Here is a 21,034-nt window from a genome sequence, read left to right as displayed (position 1 = left end):
GTATAATGAAATATTTTAATTAATTTGTTTCTGTTTTACCTATGTACCTATAGATTGCACGGTTCGTGTGGCGACTTGGCAACCGGCTACCGCGCACGCAACATATCGCGGCCGGGTTCAATTCCCACACGAAATAATGAAAGAAGAAAGAATTGTTGTCAAAAGTTTCAATTAGAAAGTTTCAATTAAGCATAAATTATGTCTTTCCATAAGATACATACAATTATTTGTAGTAGGTACGAACTAAAAATACTCGAGTGGGAAAGACCCTGGCCTGCAGGACAATCCATAGAACAACGTTTCTCATTCGGTAAAACACGTCATTCTTAAACAGTGACGTCACAAATTGATTCATTCCTTTAAATACCATTGTGAAGTTTTATGTTAATCGATTTTCTGCAGAAAGATCGATTATCTATCAATTTAGGTACATCAAACAAAAAATATCGTTGATCTGTGATTTCATTACAATTAAAAGGAGTTAAAGATAAATGGAATTTGATTAGATAGTGATTGAAGGAACCACATTGTTATTCGATATCGATAATGAGTGATATCAAAAATTACTTGAAGTGCACTCGTTTTTGTGACAAAGGAATGTTTATTTGCGCAAAATGGATATGAAAATAGTGTTGTTTGTGCTCGCTTGTGTTATTGGGAAAACTGTTGGTGAGTATCCTTTGGGACTTAAGTACCTAGTTAACAATTAGGAAGGGTACACATGAAACCTAGGTAAGTCTTAGGATCTAGGTAATAGATATACAATGTATAAGTATGTAGGTATACATACCTAGGTGTGTGCGTGCGTAAACAATATAAGTTTCTACGTCACTGCCAAGTAAAACTGCGTATTTTGACCACGATATTAGATACCATATCCAAAGTGTCATTAGTCAAATCATCTACAAGCTTTCCAATAGGGCTGATGCCTTGTCCGGAGCTGTGGACTACCTAGCGGATTACCGGAGCTCCGATTTTAAGTGCAAGAGTAGGAACGTGTTTTTAATCAGTAATAGTCTGACACTAAGGCGCGAGTCATTAGATGATTTACCTCCCGCAGAGATTTTTTTGATGGTTATATTTTAGGTAGGCTTTTATGTAGATAGCAATTTAGGTAAGGGTAAAAAACTAGTAAACCTTTTTATGCACCTCTGCTGCATGAGCTTTAATTGCGATGCACACCGCATACATCTATAAGCGGTATTAAAACTAAAAATGTAATGTATTGTGTAGTGATGGCTTGGATTTCCGCAAAGTAACACCTTATTCTATTCAAGGTCGTAAAGTCTATCAATACCTAATTATACCTACGTAGTGAAAGGTTAATATATACTAGGTAAATATGTCAAGGGCTTGCATAATATCAAGACAACCTAATACAAGAAGTAGCAGAGATGTGTGGATGTGGTGTTATATAGAGTTGTTAACACTTAACGCTTAACACTTGGCACCTTCAAGGAATAAAAGAGATAATCACCTGTTATATAGGGACAAAAATGATGGGACTTCCAGGATCAGGAGTAACACATAGTTTTAACCATAAATAACAAATTACCCAATGTTTTCCAGGCCAACTACGATGCTACGCCTGCAGTTTTTCATCAGTAGACTCAAACCAGGATTGTCTTACGATAACCGATGACACACCTACTGTTGACTGTCCACACACGTATTGTACCATTCTGAGGCAAGAATTTGTGGTAAGTACATATACCTACAATTTATTTTAGTCGTCGCAAGAACCACAGAAAAGAGACATCTCTGTTTTGTAGCAAGAACAAAGCAAACTTACTTAATAGTAATTGAAAAAATCTATTCTCTGGGAGAATAGGAGTACCAAAAACAAAAGAAATAAGTTGTGATCCATTCAAACTAAACTGAATAAAATCTCGACCAAGTCCTTCATATCCTTATATGCATAGTATTACCGGTAGGTACTACGCTAAATCCAGAAAAAAATCGTCCAAAGGTTTTAGTATATCAAAATTAATTTAAAATAATATAAAATATTTTTTTCAGGATCCTATTGGTCAAGTTGCAAGTTTTTCTCGAAGTTGTGAGTCGCAGCCTGATTTCCTGAATCATGATATATCGGATAATACGTTCAGGACCTTTTACAGAGCTTGTACTACTGACCGTTGTAATATTGGTATGTACCTAAACCTAGTAACTTGTTCACATTTTTAATTTAAAAATAGAGTACCGTAGTCAAACCTACGAGTTTCGTTTTACCTACGTTTAAAGTAATCCTAATCGAAATGAGAGCGCGTTCGGCGCTCTGATTGGCCGGCTCAAATAAAGTAACCAATCCGAGCGCCGAACGCACTCTTATTTCGATCTTGTAAAGCAAACTCATAGTAAGGGTACAGATAGAGTCCGTTCATAAAGCAGTGGATATATAGGTAACCACTGGCTGTATTGACAGCAGAGACTTTTTATTCTTAAGATAATACCTACCTGCCTACCCTACTATGCACTCATAGTGCGGCTGTGGCTGACAGATAAATCATAGTATCCCTCGATTTAACAGACATTATGAAACAGGCTCAACTTCTTATTAACATTTGTTTTACAGGTGATGGTATACAGTCGGTAGTCGGTGGCAATTTATCTCCAACACCAGAGTATAACGGAAAGAATCTGCTTGTTCCCGGTACAGGCAGCAGCGCAGCTATAAAAATGAGTGTTCTATTATTACTTGTAAGCATTTTTGTTGGAACAATAATATAATTTTTTAATCTTTTTTTTTACAATAAATTGTATTTTATTACGTTGCCTACATTTACCTAATTTACCTACTTGCTTTCCTATTCTACTTGTTCATTTATAGCATAGCGTCAGCAAGTCAGCACCCACTGTAAAATACCAGAAGTGCATTCCTATTATATCGATATTACGATTACGTACCTAATGTATGTAATTCATTCATTCATGTGAATTAATATAATGTTAATTTATTCACAAAACGAACTTCATACACTGTAGTAAAGTAGTAAACGGTAAAAGGTACCCGTTGCTATGGCTACAATAATGTAAATATAATATTAACATTATTTTGTAGTTGTTATTATCATTGTGAATATGTGGTAGATTATTGAAAATCTTATAGGTTTTTATTAAAATGTTTTGTTCTGGTTACATTATTCGAGGTGTTTTGAACGTATCAATAAAATTTTGACAGTTTCCTTAACGCAAAATGTCAGTCTAGAAAAGTAGTAGGTTATGTTGTCTATATTTAGTAAAAATGTAATTAGTAACATAAATTAATAGTTCTGTTGGTTGAAAACCAAACATGACAACTTCACCTACTAAAACGAAACAAAAATTGTCACTGCGAAAACGTCTATTTGTAAAAAAATCGCCGAAAGTTGGGTGCTTCGTCGATACAGATTCCAATGATGAATTCGCGCAGACTTCGTCTCGACCTATCTCTCCTGCGGATCCCTTCTTAGCTCAAAGTGCTCACAGTGCCGACCACAGTATAGAAGCGTCACACCATCCAAACTCTTCTGCAGAACCGCTGTATAACAATGTAAGTCACTCTGCACCTAACTACCATCACGAAGACGACACTAATCCGAAGTGCTGTCGAACATTCTTCAGACGGTCGCGTCCTAAAAGCCTCGTCGATAACCAGCTTATCAAAGACGAGGCTCGATCAGTAACAGGTAGTCCAGAGAATAATTCTAACAGTATAAGTGATCAAACTATCTGCTCACAGACTAAATCGGAGGAAATACCTAAAGCTACAGTGAAGTTCCCTAAAAGTGACGATGCTAAGAAATGCTTTGAACATTCAGGATCATTTGAAGGAATCAAACCAAAGAGTAAATTATTTGTTAAGAGATTATCAGCTGATCATTTGATATCTAATGAGTCAAAGCCGTTGTACCGCGCCTCCTCGCCTGAAAGTGACCGGAGTAGCTCTTTAGACAGGAAAAGAAGGTATAGTAATCCTTGTTTATAGTACTTTGGTACTGGTGATGGAAGTTTTTCATTGTATTGTTGTAATTGTCTGCATTAGGACCAAGTCGACTATAGCACGGTCATCCTCGCGCGCTGGGAGCACTGACAGTTTAGCACGTAACTCGCTGCTTGCTGCACAGGTGCTGCGTCTCATTCCCACGCAGGAGGCACGAGAAAGGTTAAATGTTGATTATGTAGTATTTTTAACATGAGTGCATTTACAGTGTAGTGTAGAATTAAATAGTTCTTTATAAATTACATGCTTAAATTTATGTCGCTTCTTGTAATGTCCTCAGCTATGTAAATATTGTAATCTACATATATTAATTTCTCTCATTCCAGAAATTACCTATATGGGCGTCTTGCATCTCATTCTCTTCTTGGAGCTGCAGAACTAGAGCATGTCTTCCCAGATAGAGAAGTTAAAATATTTGTAGGAACATGGAACATGAATGGACAGCCGCCACCCAAGTAATTTACCTTTTTCCAATAGGAATATGACTCGTTCTCTCACTCACTCATTTGTTGTTATTATTAAGTGTTTGTAAATTTTTTTACACAGGGAATTAGCAGATTTTATCTTCCCAAATCAAGTGACGCATGTGCCAGATATATTTGCGATTGGAACACAAGAGTCTTTTTCCGAGCGCACAGAATGGGAGATAACAATTCAGGAAGTGTTGGGACCATCACATCTGTTGCTGCATTCTTATTATTTAGGTTAGTAACAATACGTGAACTCATTAGCATAAATGGTAATGAGCATCTTTTCCGTGTACACTCAATTAGGTATGGCTTGTAAAGAGTGGAAATGAGTTCGTCATTTTACTTGTATTTTGTTGTTTATTATGACTATAAGTTGAGGCTTGTGAGTAAATACACTTGACATTGTAAACACTATGTGTAGCTAATGATAAAGTAACCATAGCAATGTTAATTTATTGATACAATAAGACGAGGAAAGTTTTTACTGTAATCAGTGGAAATGTTGTGTTATTTTAGTAACAAATATTTACTATCTTATATTTATTTTATCAGCCAGTTCTAGTAAGTTCCGAGCCCTTTATATATTTATTTATTTATAGACAGGCAGGCAGTTGAAACAACTAATAATGCCCGCATCTTATTATAACTTTCGTGAGACATACTAAATTAATTATTATGTTATCGACTGTAATGTTTTGACGAGGAACTCGACTATTCCGCGACAATCGCCGCGTCGTGTGTCGCGGAATGCTGTTCATGAATATGAGCCTCTAGCATGTTGAAACTAGTCGAGTTCCTCGTCAAAACATTACGTTTAACATCCTATCCTGTTAATTTGCACTAGTAACTCTTGACTAAATATTTATCTAATCGATTTTTGGAATGAAATCACATTTTCCGGGAGCTTGTTCCACGCTCCAACCAAACAAAATATATTAATCATAAAGTTTATCCTGTACATAGATTATCCTGGTGTTTAAAACCAGACAGTTAAAACTACTAAAGGAGTGTAATAATAATCAAATTCACAGTCGGATGGCTCTTTTGTGACGCAACTCGCTCTCAGCCTTGGTTTTATTGTTATCTATCTGTCTATCAATATGCAAACACTATAAATCATATCATTCTCTAGCCCTGTCCTTTTAAATTTTATTTTAGTAACAAAAACATTGTATCGAATTTTTTTCTTTGCTGTTTTCAAGTCCCTAAAAGTAAGCAATGCACTTGTAACTTCTCTAATGTTGCAAGTGTTTATGGGTGGTACTGATTGCTTACAATGAGAGGGCTTAATACAAATTTGTTTTACGTTGAACGGAATCGTGTTCAGCACTCTGATTGGTTGGTTGATTCGAGCCGTCCAATCAGAGCGCTGAACGCCTTCTGGTTTTGATTCGGTAAACGTAAAGCAAACTCGTACTAGGGGTACGGGTAAACCGTCTGTCTGTTTGCTATAAACAAAATAAATAAGTTAAATCATAAACATGTAATACACAAAGACATATTTAATTTTAGTATAGTTATAATCTTCACAGAGAATACTGATAAAACTAATACATATGAATATTTATTAACTTAATTATTTCCTTCTATTACAGGCACAATTCACTTAATGATATTTATAAGAAGAGACCTAATTTGGTTTTGTTCTCTACCTGAAGACGCCAGTTTGTCAGTGAGACCTGGTACCGCCTTTCGAACAAAGGGAGCCGTAGCTATATCCTTCGCACTATTTGGTTCCACATTCCTCTTTGTAACGGCCCATTTGACAGCACATCAAGAGAAGGTCAAAGAACGAGTGTCGGATATCAAAAGGATAATTAGGTCAATTGATTTGCCAAAGAATTTGCCTTGTCGGCATAAAAGTAAAGGTGAGTTTGTTGCATTCATTTAAATGGATTTGTATTCATATAAAGTTTTTATGTTTTTGAATTGGGGATAAAAGATTGGTATTCGAGAGTATGCCAGATCCAAGATTCACTCAGTTAACGATGATATGAACTACTATTTGTATGTAAATTTTAATATAAATTGCTTTGAAGCAATTTCACTTGGTGCAGTTTTATTACGCTCAGTTATTATTTTAATTGTTAAATTCCACAATGATAATTTAATTATTTTAATCCTCAGAATATGACAGTTTTAATTCTTAAAACATTTTACACAGACTACACTACATTTTAAAGAAATATAATACACTCAAAGATATTTCATTTGTATAAAGGAATGTAAATATATAGAAAAGTAGGTAAATGTTATTTACACTGATAAGCTATCAATTTCCTTATATTATATCTTTGTTTAAATATACCTGCATACTTCTGATATGAGTGCTGAGTAAAACAACTGCTGTGAATTGGAACTTAAGTTTGATGAGACTTAAGTAGGGTAAAGATGTTTAAAATACTGGGTCTTTCAATTATTTAAATTGTTATCTATGCACCAGTGTCTAGACTAATGGGTCCGAACCGGTGGTCCGTGGACCACTAGTGCTTCCCAGAGGACAAATAATGGTCCGCAAAATGATATAACTATAAGACGACACCTCTGTTATCTGTCCAATGAATACATATATTAAAGCTCAACTTTATATCAACTGACTTCAATAACCCAAAAGTCAGAAAGAAAGAGAAAATCAGAGTAATGGGAGTAGTCCCAAACTACGAAAAAAGTAATAGTGGTTCCTAACTTAACAATAATTATAAATGTGGTCCTTGACCAAATAAAGGTTAGGAATCCCTGGCCTAGCCGGTGCACAGTCTATAAATTATGCCTGCTGCTGTTTCTATTCCATGGGACTTCTTATTTCAATTCGCAAAAGTCAGTATTTAAACTTGCACTGGTATACTTTTTTTTTCTTAAATGGCAACCGAGTCTCCAATACAGTGTTGTCGACTTTACTGCCAGTGTCACACTAGTATATGTACTTAATAAGCTGCCTTCAGGATCCAAATACATTATTCAAATATGTTTTTCCAGATGTCACAAATAATTTCGACTATGTGTTTTGGTGTGGAGACCTAAACTTCCGATTGGGGGAGCCTAGAGCTGCACTGCTGCGATGGATCGAACAAACAGAAGTACGTTATCGATAATCCTACATTACATTTTATATTGTTGAACATGTCAATGTAAAGTTGACAATGATAAGCCCATTTTCATATGAGTACTCTTATCACATATAGGTACAATATGACACAACCGTAACTGACAGACTCTCAACATGTTAAAAATAATCCAGTACCCTTAGTACCAGTTTACTTTACGTTGAACAAAAACGAAGCGAGAGTGCGTTCGGCGCCGTGATTGTCGCGTGAATGAACCAACCAATCAGTGTGCGGAACGCGCTCTCGTTTTGGTCTCGTTAAATGTAAAACAAACTCGAACTAAGGCCTCTGATCACAATCCAAAATGTCTGGAATGGTCTACATTTTAACTTTCAGTAGAATTAATGTAATGAGAATTTATTACTCTTACTTTGTAATCACCAAGTTAAATATTCCACAGTTCCCGTTACCACATCACCTGCCGCATGGTTTACTGCATGCGGATCAGTTGACTGCGGTCCTGGAAGATGGAGCGGCCTTCCGAGACTTTAGGGAGGCACCCATCACATTTCCCCCTACTTACAAGGTAATATTGTTTACTTACTAACTTACTTATTTATTAACATTGGTTTATTTTTCACACGGGTGTCATAAGAACCGATTAAACAACTTCACATTTAATAGAGTCTGGACAGCAGAGCTCTTTAATAAAACTGAACCTTTGAAACTATGATATATCTACTAGCAGACGGGGAGGTTATGACTAAACCCTCCTATGATAAGGAATCCCAAAATCCAGTAGTAAATGTCACTTTTTGTTCACGTGACGGGCTGTTGATACTGATGATTTATTACAATTTTCAACACACGATATGAAATACCTAGATTTTATTTGATTTGAGTTTAAAATAATATATTTTGTATGGATATTGCAGTACGATCCCGGCAGTCAACAGTTCGACACGTCGAGCAAGCAAAGGGCACCGGCTTACACAGACAGGATACTATACAAAGCGAGATCAATGACCACTAATTCATCATCTGCGTTTTCTGGTAAGCTTTTATCTAATATATTATAATCGTCACTAATTTTAAATGTTTATTTTTATTAACTAAAAATCACGGTTTATTCACGTATATTAATGGAGAAAGGATCTACTAGTTTCGAGTCACGGAGGGAGGGAGAGTGCGCAAACGCGGCGACGTCTAGTAGTAGAGCATTTCTCCATTAATGTACGTGAATAAACCGATGATTTTTAGTTAATTTAGTATGTCTCATGATGTTTATTTTTATGTTTGAAATATCAAATAATATATTTCGTTGAACGTGCGCTTTTTTGCGCAACTGTTACGAACTTGCGCATAGTAATTATATCAAAAATAATAACTGCGCAACCATATAAAACGTTAACTGAAAATCACGGTTTACCTACGCAAATTAATGGAGAAAAGCTCTATTAGTTTCGAGTTACAAAAGGACTCTTAATCAGAGGGACTCGCGTAGCACACTGCTGAAACCAGTAGAGCATTTTGTAGTAGTAATTTACGTGGATAAACCGTGATTTTTAGTTAATTTAGTATGTCTCACGATAGTTATTATAAACATATACTTAAAACGTTTTGTAATGAAACTAATTGCGTTTGTTAACTAAATAGTGTATAGAAATAAATTTTATCATTTTTCGTTGTGTTTCAATCCCAAAATGAATTGTGTATTTAACTTAATGTCGTGAATGTAGACTTCCAGGAATGCACCATGCCATCGGATGAAATGATAGGTATACTTTAAATGTGCCACCCTCTGTTTTCCGTCAATTACTAATCTACTGCTCTCTCCCTCGCTCCTCTCTCTCTCACTCTGTCTCTTTCTTCTTTCCTTGTCTCTTCCTTATTTTCAAAATGTAAAAACAATTCTTCTATTATTGCAACCTGTACCGTTTTTTATATCACCAATGTGCAGTATACCTAAAAAATGCTTATACACAATCCTACAGACAAAAATAACTTCTTTGTAATTTCCAAACACTTTTATACTAACACTATTCTCCTTCTACTTCTATCTTCTTATTGTACTCGAAGCAACAGCAATATAAAAACATGTCTCTCTGATATTGACACGGAAGTGGTTGCAGGGCTGCGTCGCATCAGCTCGGTGCCGGTGACGTCGGGCGTCAAGTGCCTGGCGTACAACAGCGTGCAGTCTGTGTGCACTAGCGACCATAAGCCGGTGTGGGGACTGTTCTCCACTATGCTGCGGCCGGGGACTGATGTGTGAGTTTACTGGAATATTCTATACTTCAATAAAGCACGCTTGTAAATGTAAAGAAAATTGGGATATTTACAGAGGTTGTAGGACTTTTGTACCAATGGATTACGCTCTAATACTGAAATGCTACTCAATTTTAATTTGTACTTAAATATCCTGCCATCTTTGTCATTTTGTAAAGTATTTGTGGTGAGACAGATATATTTTTGAGAGCATCTTAAAATTGAGTAGCGCTTGAATATTTCGACATTCATAAGTCACTCTCTATGAGTAAAAGCACTATGTAGTAGTTTTTTTTTTGCGTAAATCATGAAAAAACAAGAAGACATCATTCACATTTCTAATTAACGACATTGTTTTCCAATTTTAATGGAATTATTTATAGTGAACGATTGATTTTCTTTTATATTATATTTTTCACAAACTTTCACGTCTTATTGTTACAGAGTACCCTTAGCAGCCGGTTTATTCAACCGCGAAGTTTATCTCGAAGGTATCAAGCGTAGAAGAGCCCTCCTCGACCACGCGCCCGGCACGTCCGCGGTATGTAACGTTCAATAACATTGAGACAACCTCCCCAGCCATCACAACGTTCACCACTAAAACAACCCATCCAATTGGGTAGTATCCTCGGTCAAAAATAAATTATTACAACTTTTCAATACAATAAAATATTAAAAAATAATCACTCTCATTCATAAATTTGATGAACTATTTAATTTTCGATTTTTTCTAGCTAAATTTTCTAGAAATTTAGCTAGAAAAAATATAAGTATAAATAAGTCTGCTATTTGACGTCAAAAACTTATGACGTCATAACGCACTATTTCATACAAAGTTCATAGAAAATATCGTTTTTGACGTTTCGAAAAAAGTATTGAATTTGACTAGTAGGAAACTAGCCTATTGTTTTATATCCATTCTAAATATGAAACACTTAAAATCAGCCAGTTCCTTTTCGATCGCTTTTTTATAAAGACATCGCAGTAAACAAATGTATTAGTAACCAAAGAGGTTTATATTTTGTTGTTGTTATATTTTATTCTTTTACAATTTTCAAAATGTTTAATTTTTATTATTGTTTTATTATTATTTATTACGTCCTAAGTTAGATTAAGTGGACAGGAGTGCAATGTTACAAAAGACGATTTACATTATAATTGTTAGATTTTAAATTATTATTAATTTAGTTTATTTTTTTGTGATGTGCTCATTTTTGAAAACTTTAAAGACAAATCTAGTCAGTATAATGAACTTCAGCAGTATTCCATACAATAATGTGTTATGTGAAAGACAACAAAGTTATATAATTTAATTTTAAACTGTATTAATATTTCCACGTAGTATTAAAATTGTTTAGCGTATTATATTCTAATAATTCTTCGTATAATTATTATTGTGCTTTATACAAATTAATATACTTTTGGGCTAGTAGCTTAGCAATAAATTAAAAAGTAACCTTATTTCGATGTAGTAGGGGGTATATTTCAAAAATCCTGTTTAGAAAAATGAGCTTTTATGATTATCGTAAACGTAGGTATGTATCGTGGAGTTTCTAAAACAGTACTTAATTAAAATATTTCCTGCCTTATGTCACTGTGTTATACCGTCGGAGGGAATGTTAAGAACATTTCTGTGTTGATAAAACTATGTTAATTAGGTGCTGTGATTACTAATCGTCTAGTCTGATGTCCATTCCAGTTACCGTTGTAGTCTCGACGAACTACGATTCTATACTTAAGCTAAGATCGATATGAGATGTTAGAACAAAGAGGTGCAACTACATCTGGCGTTACCGAATAATAGCACGCTTAGTATGAGTTTTCTTTATGTTTAAAGTAATCGAAACGAAAGCGCGTTTGGCGCTCTGATTGGCCGGCTTAAAGGAACCACCCAATCAGAGCGCTGAACGTGCTCTCCTTTCGTTTTCGTTCAACGTAAAACAAACTCATACTAAGGGTACCTACTGATTGGCCGGCTCGAATAAACTCATCATTCGTACTAAGGGTACAATTTTTTGCACTTCTACCCATTTGCTGTGACTCATAACTGTCACTAGAGCATAGGTTTGGTAAACCCGTTAAACGCTATGGAGAAAAACTATAACCACGTTAGTGAGGTATTTACCCTTAATCGTTTCTATCGGCTGCACTCCGGTCTCTGCCTAAGTATAGAACATTCGTTTATCTATATTATGTAGTTTATTCATATGCAGTGATTGCAGATCTCAATTCTCGGTACTTACGTGAAGGTTGATAATCAGTTTTTAAACTGACGTGTCACTAACACTATAATTAGAACGTAAGACGGGATATTTACCATGATTATTTATGTCTATGAGTTGACGATATTTCGGCACTGTTGCAAGCGCCATGGTCAAGGATGAACAGTCAGTGTAAGTCATGAATGAATAGTCTTACGTTCTAATGATATGTTAAAAAAATTACTTAAAAGAGTTTTCGCACATGAGGCGCTATGTAACGTCCAACATTTTCGTCCTTATTTTTTGTAAAATACTTGAAACTTGGATTGGTTTTATGAAAAAATGTATTACGTACGTATTTCGAATTATTTCAAAAGTTTGATATAATGATATTCGATTGAAAGTTTTGATTTAAAATTATGTCTTGTGATTATATACATAAGGTTCGTTGTTGTAATTAGGACTACTCGAGTCATAGTCTCTTTGGGTGCCAGTCTAAGATACTGCCAAACCTAGTGTGGGATATTTCGTATTATTACAAAAATCTTACCGACCAATAATATTCGTGTTTTTAATGAAAATTAACATAAAATGTCCCGGTCTTAGATCGGTGTGACGAACAAAAAAAATACTTAGTACGTTGTAGCTGATTTGACGTTATTAATGTGGGATTTTAATAATAAATTAAAAGACAAAGTTGGGTGTTTTAAAAGATATTTTTTCATAACTTTTCGACAGCACTCAGAGACATTTATTGATTACTTAAACTATTCCTTAGTAACGATTTTGTATTGAAAACAATTGCTAAGGACTGGGTTAAGTAACCATTAGATAACTCTGAGTACGGGGGTTAGTCTGATAGATTGATGACTGTAGTAGGCCTAGACGTAGAGTTTGTAATGTCAATTGTCTGAATGTCTTGGTAAATTGACATCTAAATTATGATAAGGCGCCAAACTTTACTTGGCACTTCGATATTCGTCAAAAACCGACTCTATTAACAGCACTCAAAGTCCATTTTTAACTATTTACTGACATACCCCACAGTGGGATTTAATGAGATTCATTATTAGACCAGATATCCATAAATTCATTCTAAGTAAATCAGTCTGTCTTCCATAACTTGTACGTAAAGTATTGATAATTTTATTCAGGAACAATTACCTGAAACCTAATCGTCAATATACTTTACAATGTAGGAAATTGTAACTCCTTTTTGTACAGTCACAAACACAAGACTCAACATTGTGTGAAATATTTTAATTAACTTCTATGAAGGATTACAACCCGCAATGTAACTATTAGTATTCTGTTTATGACTGTACACTTCGTATATTACCTATGTACTTATCATTCAGAATGTAACCTTTTTTTTAATCGCATCATTATTAAACAAATATTTATTTAAAATTAGAACCTGCTTTTGCATTATATAACACTTATTTTAGCTTATATGCTGTAGTTAATAAAATTTAAAATCGCACAAACGATCCTAATTCATATTTTACTTCTGTTCCTTCACTGTTTCATTTAATGATTATAACACAAATGTAGTTTATAGTACGAGGCTGGTTAAAACTTGATGTTCGATAATTAAAGTACAATGTTTTATAAGGATTTTATATCTACATACAAATGAATGTTTTTCGTACACTTTTGGTCTACTTATATCAGTGTGTGGGTGCGCGATACTGTGGTAAAAATCTCATATCGTTAAAGGAGTTTGTATACGAGCGTGCCTACTAAATTACTCCGTATATCAAGGGTGTATGGGAAATAACACAGAGATGGTATATTGCTAACAATTTTATTTTGTACAAGGACTTTTTTCTGTAATAGTACATACTGTAGCTGAACAATATAGTTATAATGTTGGTTTTTACTTTGGATAGGTCCTGAGAGGGGAGGTGACTGCGACAGAATATTTACAAGAAAGAATTCTCAAAAATACTGTTATATGCAACATCTTAAATATAAGGTGAACAGATTGGCAGTTTACGCCATTTATACAGATAACAAATATATTTTTTTATTTCCATAAAGTCTCGCTTATGATTGCTGGATGGTTTAACAAAGTTAAGTACAGTATGTGCCTATTCGCTAAAGCAATTGTAGATTTTTGTCGCAGTTATCTAGTCTTTAGTATTAAATGCATTAATTATGATTTTCATTCAATGAAATAATCGTATTGTCATTATGTGAAATATATTGCTAGTCCATATTTTATAGATATACTTAAGTTATAACTTACTTAAGACAAACAAATGTTATGCTAAATATAGTTAACTTTCCTCGCTAATCTTTGTTTCATTTATACCAACAATCACAACAAATACATTTGAATCTCAATCAACTAATCGACTTTATGATAATAATGTCATTAATTAATTCGATTTGACTCCCTAAAACTACTTCTAGACTAGTCAATATTTGTTTTTTCTCACTATGCATCACATAGTAAAGCAACAAGCAAAATAGACCTATATCTACTCGATTCAAATAAATTAAAAAACAACGAACACAGGGTACCACAACAACCCACAGATTAAAAAAAAACAAATGCGGGCACTAGTGGCACAACATGGCTGGATGGTTCCAATTTCGAAATTATTAATTTGAAAATCGAAATCAAGAAATGTCCACTCAGATTAAAAAAAAACTGAAAATAAATGCTGTCACTAGTAGCACAACATAGCTGATCGTTTCAATTTCGAAATGTTTTATTTGAAAATTAGAGTCATGTAGGATAAAAGTCCCCCTTTCAAGATAGTGTCCATAGACCCGCATCGTACGCATCGCACGCATTCCGTATGACGTCATCAGTACATATCGCATGTAGGCACTACCGACGAGCGGTCCGTACGATGCGGATCAGTGGAAGCTTATCGTATTAGGGCCTCATACCTTTACTGCCAAAGAGAGAATATTTTAGTTCAAGTGGCACCCTTCAAGAATTATAAATTAAGTACTTATTATTATTCGTATTATGTCCTTATTTATTCATTTTTCCTTTTACTGGTCGCCTGCACGTTGTTATACTGCCACTCGACACACGCAGATCCCTTGACTCCGTTTATTTCGACGCTGCACCATCTCTCGTAAAATTTGGCTTCCCTCGACTTGCCAATATAGAATGTTTCTTCATCATCTACTTCTACTCGAACCGCGTATGTTTTGCCACCTTTAAACATAAAAATAAAAGAGTTGTTTCAAATAAATAATTTCAGAGTCAGTTCTTTGTTCATCACAAGTCAAGAAAAAAGCTAGTTATTCGTTCCGAGATTGGTATGGAGCTGAATACAAAATTAATTGAGTTACTCTGCATATCTTTTTTTTTTAAGTTGTGTTATTTCAAACTGTGTTTAAGTGGATGTCAAGCGTGGAGATCGTGTGTGTCAAACTCTCTTGCATGGAGGAGTCTCATAATTTAATCAGTGGCCTGATGATACCTCTTCAAGCCAGTGGGTAAAATCCTATCATAACATTCTTTTTGATTAAATGCAATGTAAAACAACTTACCAGCTTCGAAACAGAAGCCATAGTCTTTGGGCAAGATCTGATGTTCCCCATGTTGGTACAACTGGAAGTCACAGAACTCTACTGGGAGAACTGACTGATCCGACTGACGGCAGAGGTAGCCGATAGTTAGACTGGAACAAATAGAAATGACTGTACTGTAACATTATTTTAACATGGGTACCGTGCAACTTGTAGCGGGTTCGATTCCCGCACGGAGCAACTCTTCAGCAACTGATCCACAAATTGCTTTTTCGGGCTTGGGTGTCATGTGCAAGTAAACTATTGTAAACTTGTATGTTTGTAAACACACGCACAACACAGGAGAGAATACTAGTCTGGTTGCCCCAAACAAGTATTTTCTCCTGTTTCGTTTTTAAAAAAATGTAAAGAGAAAGAACATAATATGGCAATAAATTGGCTTCCTCTATTGACTATGTACGAGACGTTTAAGACACCTGCCGAAAGATTTACGCCGTAATGCATAAAAGATACTCACTGTGATAAAACAGCAGGCTGACACACTGAGCCAATCGCCATGCAGTCCCCGTTTTCCAGGAAGATGAAATGGTATACGTAGCGGTGGAACGTTTTCCAATCTCTGAAGGGCCCTGAAATTAAACCATCGCAAAGTTAAGTAAGTATAATATGCTGCTTGCTTACGTTTTACGGGGATGTCCGACTATTTTCGAGGTCGACCGGAGCCCTTAAGTTATAAGTTTGTTTGAAAACCTTTTACAAAAGTGAATTAAATAGGTATGCTTACTATTCTAACCTTAATTTTATTATAACTTTAGTGAGACATACTTAATTAATTATTATGTTAGAGCAGTGCGGCAAACGACACGTCGTGGAATGCTGCTGATGAATGTGAGCATTTAGCATGGCTGGAAATTAGTTGAGTTCCGCGTTAAACCCTTACGTGAGTAAGCTGATAACATAATAATTATTCTGACCTTTGTGAAATAATAAAAGTTGTATTACTTGATACATTTTACGATATACGTACCAAAACTATGATCCCTCACGCAAGGTATGTTGATAGCGTGGTCTTTCCCATCAATTGTGACGGTCCCCTCTAGAGCTCCCATTTGTTCATAATGTGTTTGATGGAACCTGAAATAAATGTATATGAACATTTAAGTATAAAGTCTTATAAAAGAATTAGATATAAAACTTCCAGATAGGCTAGATTTAAATACTATCTACATATATCTTCTACTCCTGCCCTTTCATATATACATATTAAAACTCAGATTAGAAAAAGTATTGAAATATCATTGCTTTAAACAAAAATCGTGCACTGCCTAGCGGGTTTACCGGGTCTCCGGCTCGAAAAGCAGGAGTAGGAACGTGGTTGATTTTAGTCAGTAAGAGTCTGACACTCCCTTTCACCTTGCCCAAAGCGGAAGAAGGCAATGAATAACTTTTCCTCCTTAAAAAAAGTACAAACCCATCATCGTAATTATAAATGTAATTATGAGTCAACATTGCAGGTATTTTATGCTAAAATCTCTTTTCCTCAATCGGGTATTTCCGATTACTTACTCAGAATGTTTTTTCATAATCAGTAGGTAACAATCACAATGTTTGGGTAAAAGTAAATAGTAATTAATTAAATTTGATAACAGTTTTTGAACAGTCATCAAGATAGATAACCAACTAGGTTCACTAGATAAACTTTATTATTGTTATTTATTTTCGATTAATATTTTTAACACATTACATCACCTTAAGGTAAAAAAGAAGTGCTTTTCCACCAGAGATGTGCTATGCTACGTTGCTGAAACGGACTCAGCTAAGCTATGTTTTTATATGGAAAGATACGTCTTATGAATGTGTGCTATGGATGGCTTCTCTAATATCGATACATCGCATACTCGAGCTGCGCATCGTCCTCGCACAGCTACATAACTTAGTATCAGAGATACCCTCGTTTACCGGCTTATGAATCAATGTCACGTAACGTCACGCCTTTTTATCCCCGAAGAAGTAGGCAGAGGTGCACATTACGGCATCAGAGAGAATCAGTCGTAATTATACTTACTTTTTAAGCAACTTGAAGTAGCCTCTTGACCATCTCTCTTTGGCCAAGTCTCGAGCCATAGATTTTGGCGACATCTGTGTGTCGTAGTTGAAATGAGAAAATACTGCGCTCCATGTCAATGACAATTCTACTTTTACTGTCTTCTCGGTGTCGTTTCTAACTCTGTAACAAAATAAAAATACCTTTAAATCTGGGATAAAACTGTTAATTTTAAAATAGTAAAAAATATACGTAAACGGACCCGCGATCACATCTTCTCACAAACAAAAATAATCTTAGGCAATAGATAAATAGGTATTAATACCATCAAAAACATCCTGTAAAAAGGACCAAGTCTCGCAACTCAGTTATTTCTACCATAAAAAGTTGTAAGATCCATGTAATACCAAGTCGGTTATTTTATTTAGTCCCTACTTAAGGGACCTTCTATCTTAAGTCATTATTTTTTTTCCACTCATAAACAAAAATAATCTTAAGCAATAGATAAATAATAATTAATAATGAACATAACATTAAAAAAAGATAAATCTCATTCGAATTTTTCCTTAACGCCAGTCATAACGGATCTTCGCTAATCAAAATCTTGATAAGAGTAAACTGTCACAGCTGTGTATTATCAATGTACTTAATGCAGGATTAATGAGTCATACATTCAGCCTTGCTAAGGGTGAAGCCACAATACTCCGTTGGGACTTTGCGACTTTGACGCAAAAATCGCACCACACAACACCTTATAGAAATTGCGGACGCACTATCGCATAACAAAATAAATCAATCATACGAAAGCTATGTGAGTTTATTGTTTTGTTGTATTCAATCCTATTTTTTCCGACATTAGCGGTAAGTCACCGTATTCGATCGATCGATCGTGATAAACAAGGGTCAATAATTGTGTCTAAACACTCTATTTTCTAACACCTGTGTCACTTTTTTTGTAAATAGATGCCTGTCGCGTCGTGTAGCACGCAACGTAAAGGTAGTATTATAGCTTAATCCTAAGATTAAGATAGCCAAGTAGATATCGTACTCACTTCATATCGCCGTTGTAAGTCAGTTTCCATGTGCGCATAGGAATAAAATTGGCAATTTCTAATCCTTTGATCCTATAGTAACCCTCTTCAATGGTCACCTGTTCTTGATAAGTGTCTGGCAACTCAGGAGATAGGAGAAGGTCTTCTCCTTTGACCTAAAAAGAAAATAATATATTATACGTAAGAACTTTGACTCTGCCTACCCCCATGGGAGACAGGCGTGAAGTTATGTATGTATGTACGTAGATACTTATCTTGATTATTGTAACTATTTATAAATAATAAGGATAAACAACATCTTTTACAACCAGTGAGAGCCCACTGTTGAACTATGGGCTTTTGGAGAGAAACACTTGGGTGTGAGCAATTCTTACCTCACTAAAATTATTCTGGTGGTCGCCATTTGCTTTTACGTTGGCCATTGTAAGGAGAGACTAAATAAACCAGCTTCGAAACCCCTACTACGCTATGCCAATCAGGTCATAGGCATTAATTATTTATTTTATCTTTAATGTACACAATACAATAGAATAGCTGTACATATTCCGTATTTTTAATGTTATTGTTTGAATACAATGTAAAATATAAAAAGATTGGCCACTGTAGGTACCTACTATCCTACTAATAAGGGTCATATTATTTACCTTTAAAAACAAGAAAGCATCAACAACATGCTTCGGTCTCCTCGCGATTCCACAAATAACAGCATCACCCTCCTTGTTGCAGCCATTCAGATACACCGCGTCGATGGCCTAGAAACCCATCATTAGGTACCTTAGTTAGCAACGACAAGAACTTCGGTCACATTTCTAGACTGACCATTAACAAAATCACAATCATGATTTCTCTTTTTTTTATGACGGGGGAATTCTTTAAATGGCGCCTAGTTTTTTTGGGAGAAGGACTATAGACTGTGGGATTTTTACCTTTCTAAAACCACCGGTGGCCACCTTCAGCACCTGTAAGGGGCACTGGGTCCTCTAATAGACATATTCCGGAGCCCCTATGGTGTAACGTTGTTATAGCACATACCTAGGAACAATGATTTGTCTGATCCAGGAATCGAACCCGAAAATTTATTTCCGGCCGGCATTAGTGACCTAACAACGGATAAGGCAATCAAAAGCCTAAAAAATAATATCTACCTGCGTATACTCAACAGCTACATTAAAAAAATATTGTGAACTTGTTCATACGAGTACGGTAATTGTGCAATGTTAACATACATAGATTAAAAAGTACATGAGTAGGTATAGTTATTAGATTACCTGTGCATGGTCGTTTAGATAATATTTATTTTCCAACATTTCATCTTGCTTGTGTATGTGTTGAACACCATCGCTACTTTTACCTGTTTCCACGGCTAATATACGTCTTAAATGGTTTATTAGCTACAAGAAAAAAAGTATAATTATTTTTATTAAAAAACATGGTCAAACATTCAACTTTATGGAGTAAGAGTTAAGGTTCGAAATATGATCAACGATATCTGCTATTTACAGTATAGTAGCAGACGATTCAGTCGCTACAAGAAAATAATTTAATCATATAAAACATGGTTAAACATTCAACCCTATGGAGTAAGAGTTAAGGTTGAAATATGATCAACGATATCTGCTATTTACTGTATAGTAGTTTCCACAGAAGACATTGACCTTTGCTTTATTTATACTTAACAGCTTTATCTACAATATTGCAGCACTCTAACAGATATCAGTCTGATAAATCCTTAGATCAATAAATCAATGATTAGACAAATTAGACTATAATCCTCTACAATAAATGGTATACTACATAATACAGTAATAAAATATTTAATAACCAATACATACCTGTCTAAAGGATAAAATTAAGTACATAAAAATATATTTTATCCAAAAGAACTTGTTCCTTTGCTGGTAAACACCAAATATCGCAGGCTTGTATGGTTTGTTCAATATCCTAAAAAATAACACTAGCCCCGCAGGAATAAATAAAGGTAAGATCAGATCCCAAAACATTTTGACGGTTAATATTAAACTTTTAATTAATTAATTAATGCTAAACCGTTCTTGATTACTATTACAGTATAAATGATTAATTTTATTTAATCAAAACCTGTCTGCTTGCCTATCTTATCAGCTTGGCGATAATTATACGAGTCAGCCACTAAATATAGGATTTTAATAAACCTAACACATTTGGAACACACACATCTTTCTAGAAATAAAGATTAAATTGAATCTATGAGATTAGACATTCACTCTTTATAAAGGTGGTCGACAACGGATAAAGTACGACTGCGTGCCATTTCTGCAACATAACGTTTTGGCTGGCGGATAAACGTCTTGTACAAATGCTTAGAAATGTTCTAACAAATAATCAATTGTTAAACTTTAAAACAAAATCACCAACTGCATTAATGAGCACTTTTGATATAAAAACCAGTCTTACTGAGTATGACCTTCAAGTTGATAATACAAAATGAGTTTAATA

The 21,034-nt window shown here is 34.9% G+C and overlaps 3 protein-coding genes across 6 annotated transcripts; 2 read left to right on the top strand and 1 right to left on the bottom strand.

Moving 5' to 3' along the window:
- The first annotated feature begins 500 nt into the window (after positions 1 to 500).
- On the top strand, positions 501 to 2,747 carry LOC118264476 (uncharacterized). The gene is made up of 4 exons (XM_035576989.2): positions 501 to 669; positions 1,570 to 1,700; positions 2,020 to 2,149; positions 2,576 to 2,747. The coding sequence occupies exons 1-4, from the start codon at positions 615 to 617 to the stop codon at positions 2,728 to 2,730; spliced, it is 471 nt and encodes a 156-aa protein (XP_035432882.2). The 5' UTR covers positions 501 to 614; the 3' UTR covers positions 2,731 to 2,747.
- Positions 2,748 to 3,169: 422 nt separating this feature from the next.
- Positions 3,170 to 14,264, top strand: LOC118264095 (inositol polyphosphate 5-phosphatase E). 4 transcript variants are annotated; one of them, XM_050704983.1, is made up of 11 exons: positions 3,170 to 3,532; positions 3,722 to 3,945; positions 4,025 to 4,144; positions 4,309 to 4,437; positions 4,529 to 4,686; positions 6,048 to 6,320; positions 7,429 to 7,529; positions 7,957 to 8,082; positions 8,432 to 8,549; positions 9,620 to 9,767; positions 10,209 to 14,264. In XM_050704983.1, the coding sequence occupies exons 1-11, from the start codon at positions 3,293 to 3,295 to the stop codon at positions 10,321 to 10,323; spliced, it is 1,752 nt and encodes a 583-aa protein (XP_050560940.1). In that variant the 5' UTR covers positions 3,170 to 3,292; the 3' UTR covers positions 10,324 to 14,264. The 4 variants fall into 4 exon arrangements, with proteins under 4 accessions (XP_050560940.1, XP_050560937.1, XP_050560939.1 ...); XM_050704980.1 differs by having other exon boundaries at positions 3,170 to 3,945; XM_050704981.1 differs by having other exon boundaries at positions 3,171 to 3,945; positions 9,629 to 9,767.
- Positions 13,757 to 20,648, bottom strand: LOC118264096 (uncharacterized). The gene is made up of 9 exons (XM_035576487.2): positions 20,392 to 20,648; positions 19,828 to 19,950; positions 19,204 to 19,311; positions 18,560 to 18,714; positions 17,529 to 17,690; positions 16,491 to 16,597; positions 15,981 to 16,092; positions 15,485 to 15,615; positions 13,757 to 15,146 (listed from the first exon to the last, which is right to left on the bottom strand). The coding sequence occupies exons 1-9, from the start codon at positions 20,557 to 20,559 to the stop codon at positions 14,962 to 14,964; spliced, it is 1,251 nt and encodes a 416-aa protein (XP_035432380.2). The 5' UTR covers positions 20,560 to 20,648; the 3' UTR covers positions 13,757 to 14,961.
- Positions 20,649 to 21,034: the final 386 nt, after the last annotated feature.

The sequence above is a fragment of the Spodoptera frugiperda genome, chromosome 26 (assembly GCF_023101765.2).
Source record: "Spodoptera frugiperda isolate SF20-4 chromosome 26, AGI-APGP_CSIRO_Sfru_2.0, whole genome shotgun sequence".
Taxonomy (NCBI): Eukaryota; Metazoa; Arthropoda; class Insecta; order Lepidoptera; family Noctuidae; genus Spodoptera; species Spodoptera frugiperda.
Note: the sequence above shows the minus strand (reverse complement) of the source record. Positions and strands in the feature narration are given on the sequence as shown.

What these genes read in the sequence shown, in the direction of transcription:
- LOC118264476 (XM_035576989.2), top strand. Translation starts at nt 615, where the DNA reads ATGGATATGAAAATAGTGTTGTTTGTGCTCGCTTGTGTTATTGGGAAA. An exon ending in TGTTATTGGGAAAACTGTTG is followed by an intron (nt 670 to 1,569) that starts GTGAGTATCCTT and finishes AATGTTTTCCAG; the next exon opens with GCCAACTACGATGCTACGCC. An exon ending in TACTGACCGTTGTAATATTG is followed by an intron (nt 2,150 to 2,575) that starts GTATGTACCTAA and finishes TTTGTTTTACAG; the next exon opens with GTGATGGTATACAGTCGGTA.
- LOC118264095 (XM_050704980.1), top strand. Translation starts at nt 3,293, where the DNA reads ATGACAACTTCACCTACTAAAACGAAACAAAAATTGTCACTGCGAAAA. An exon ending in ACGCAGGAGGCACGAGAAAG is followed by an intron (nt 4,145 to 4,308) that starts GTTAAATGTTGA and finishes CTCTCATTCCAG; the next exon opens with AAATTACCTATATGGGCGTC. An exon ending in AATGGACAGCCGCCACCCAA is followed by an intron (nt 4,438 to 4,528) that starts GTAATTTACCTT and finishes TTTTTTACACAG; the next exon opens with GGAATTAGCAGATTTTATCT.
- LOC118264096 (XM_035576487.2), bottom strand. Translation starts at nt 20,559, where the DNA reads ATGTTTTGGGATCTGATCTTACCTTTATTTATTCCTGCGGGGCTAGTG. An exon ending in ACTTACAACGGCGATATGAA is followed by an intron (nt 17,691 to 18,559) that starts GTGAGTACGATA and finishes ATTTTGTTACAG; the next exon opens with AGTTAGAAACGACACCGAGA. An exon ending in CGTGAGGGATCATAGTTTTG is followed by an intron (nt 16,093 to 16,490) that starts GTACGTATATCG and finishes GTTTAATTTCAG; the next exon opens with GGCCCTTCAGAGATTGGAAA.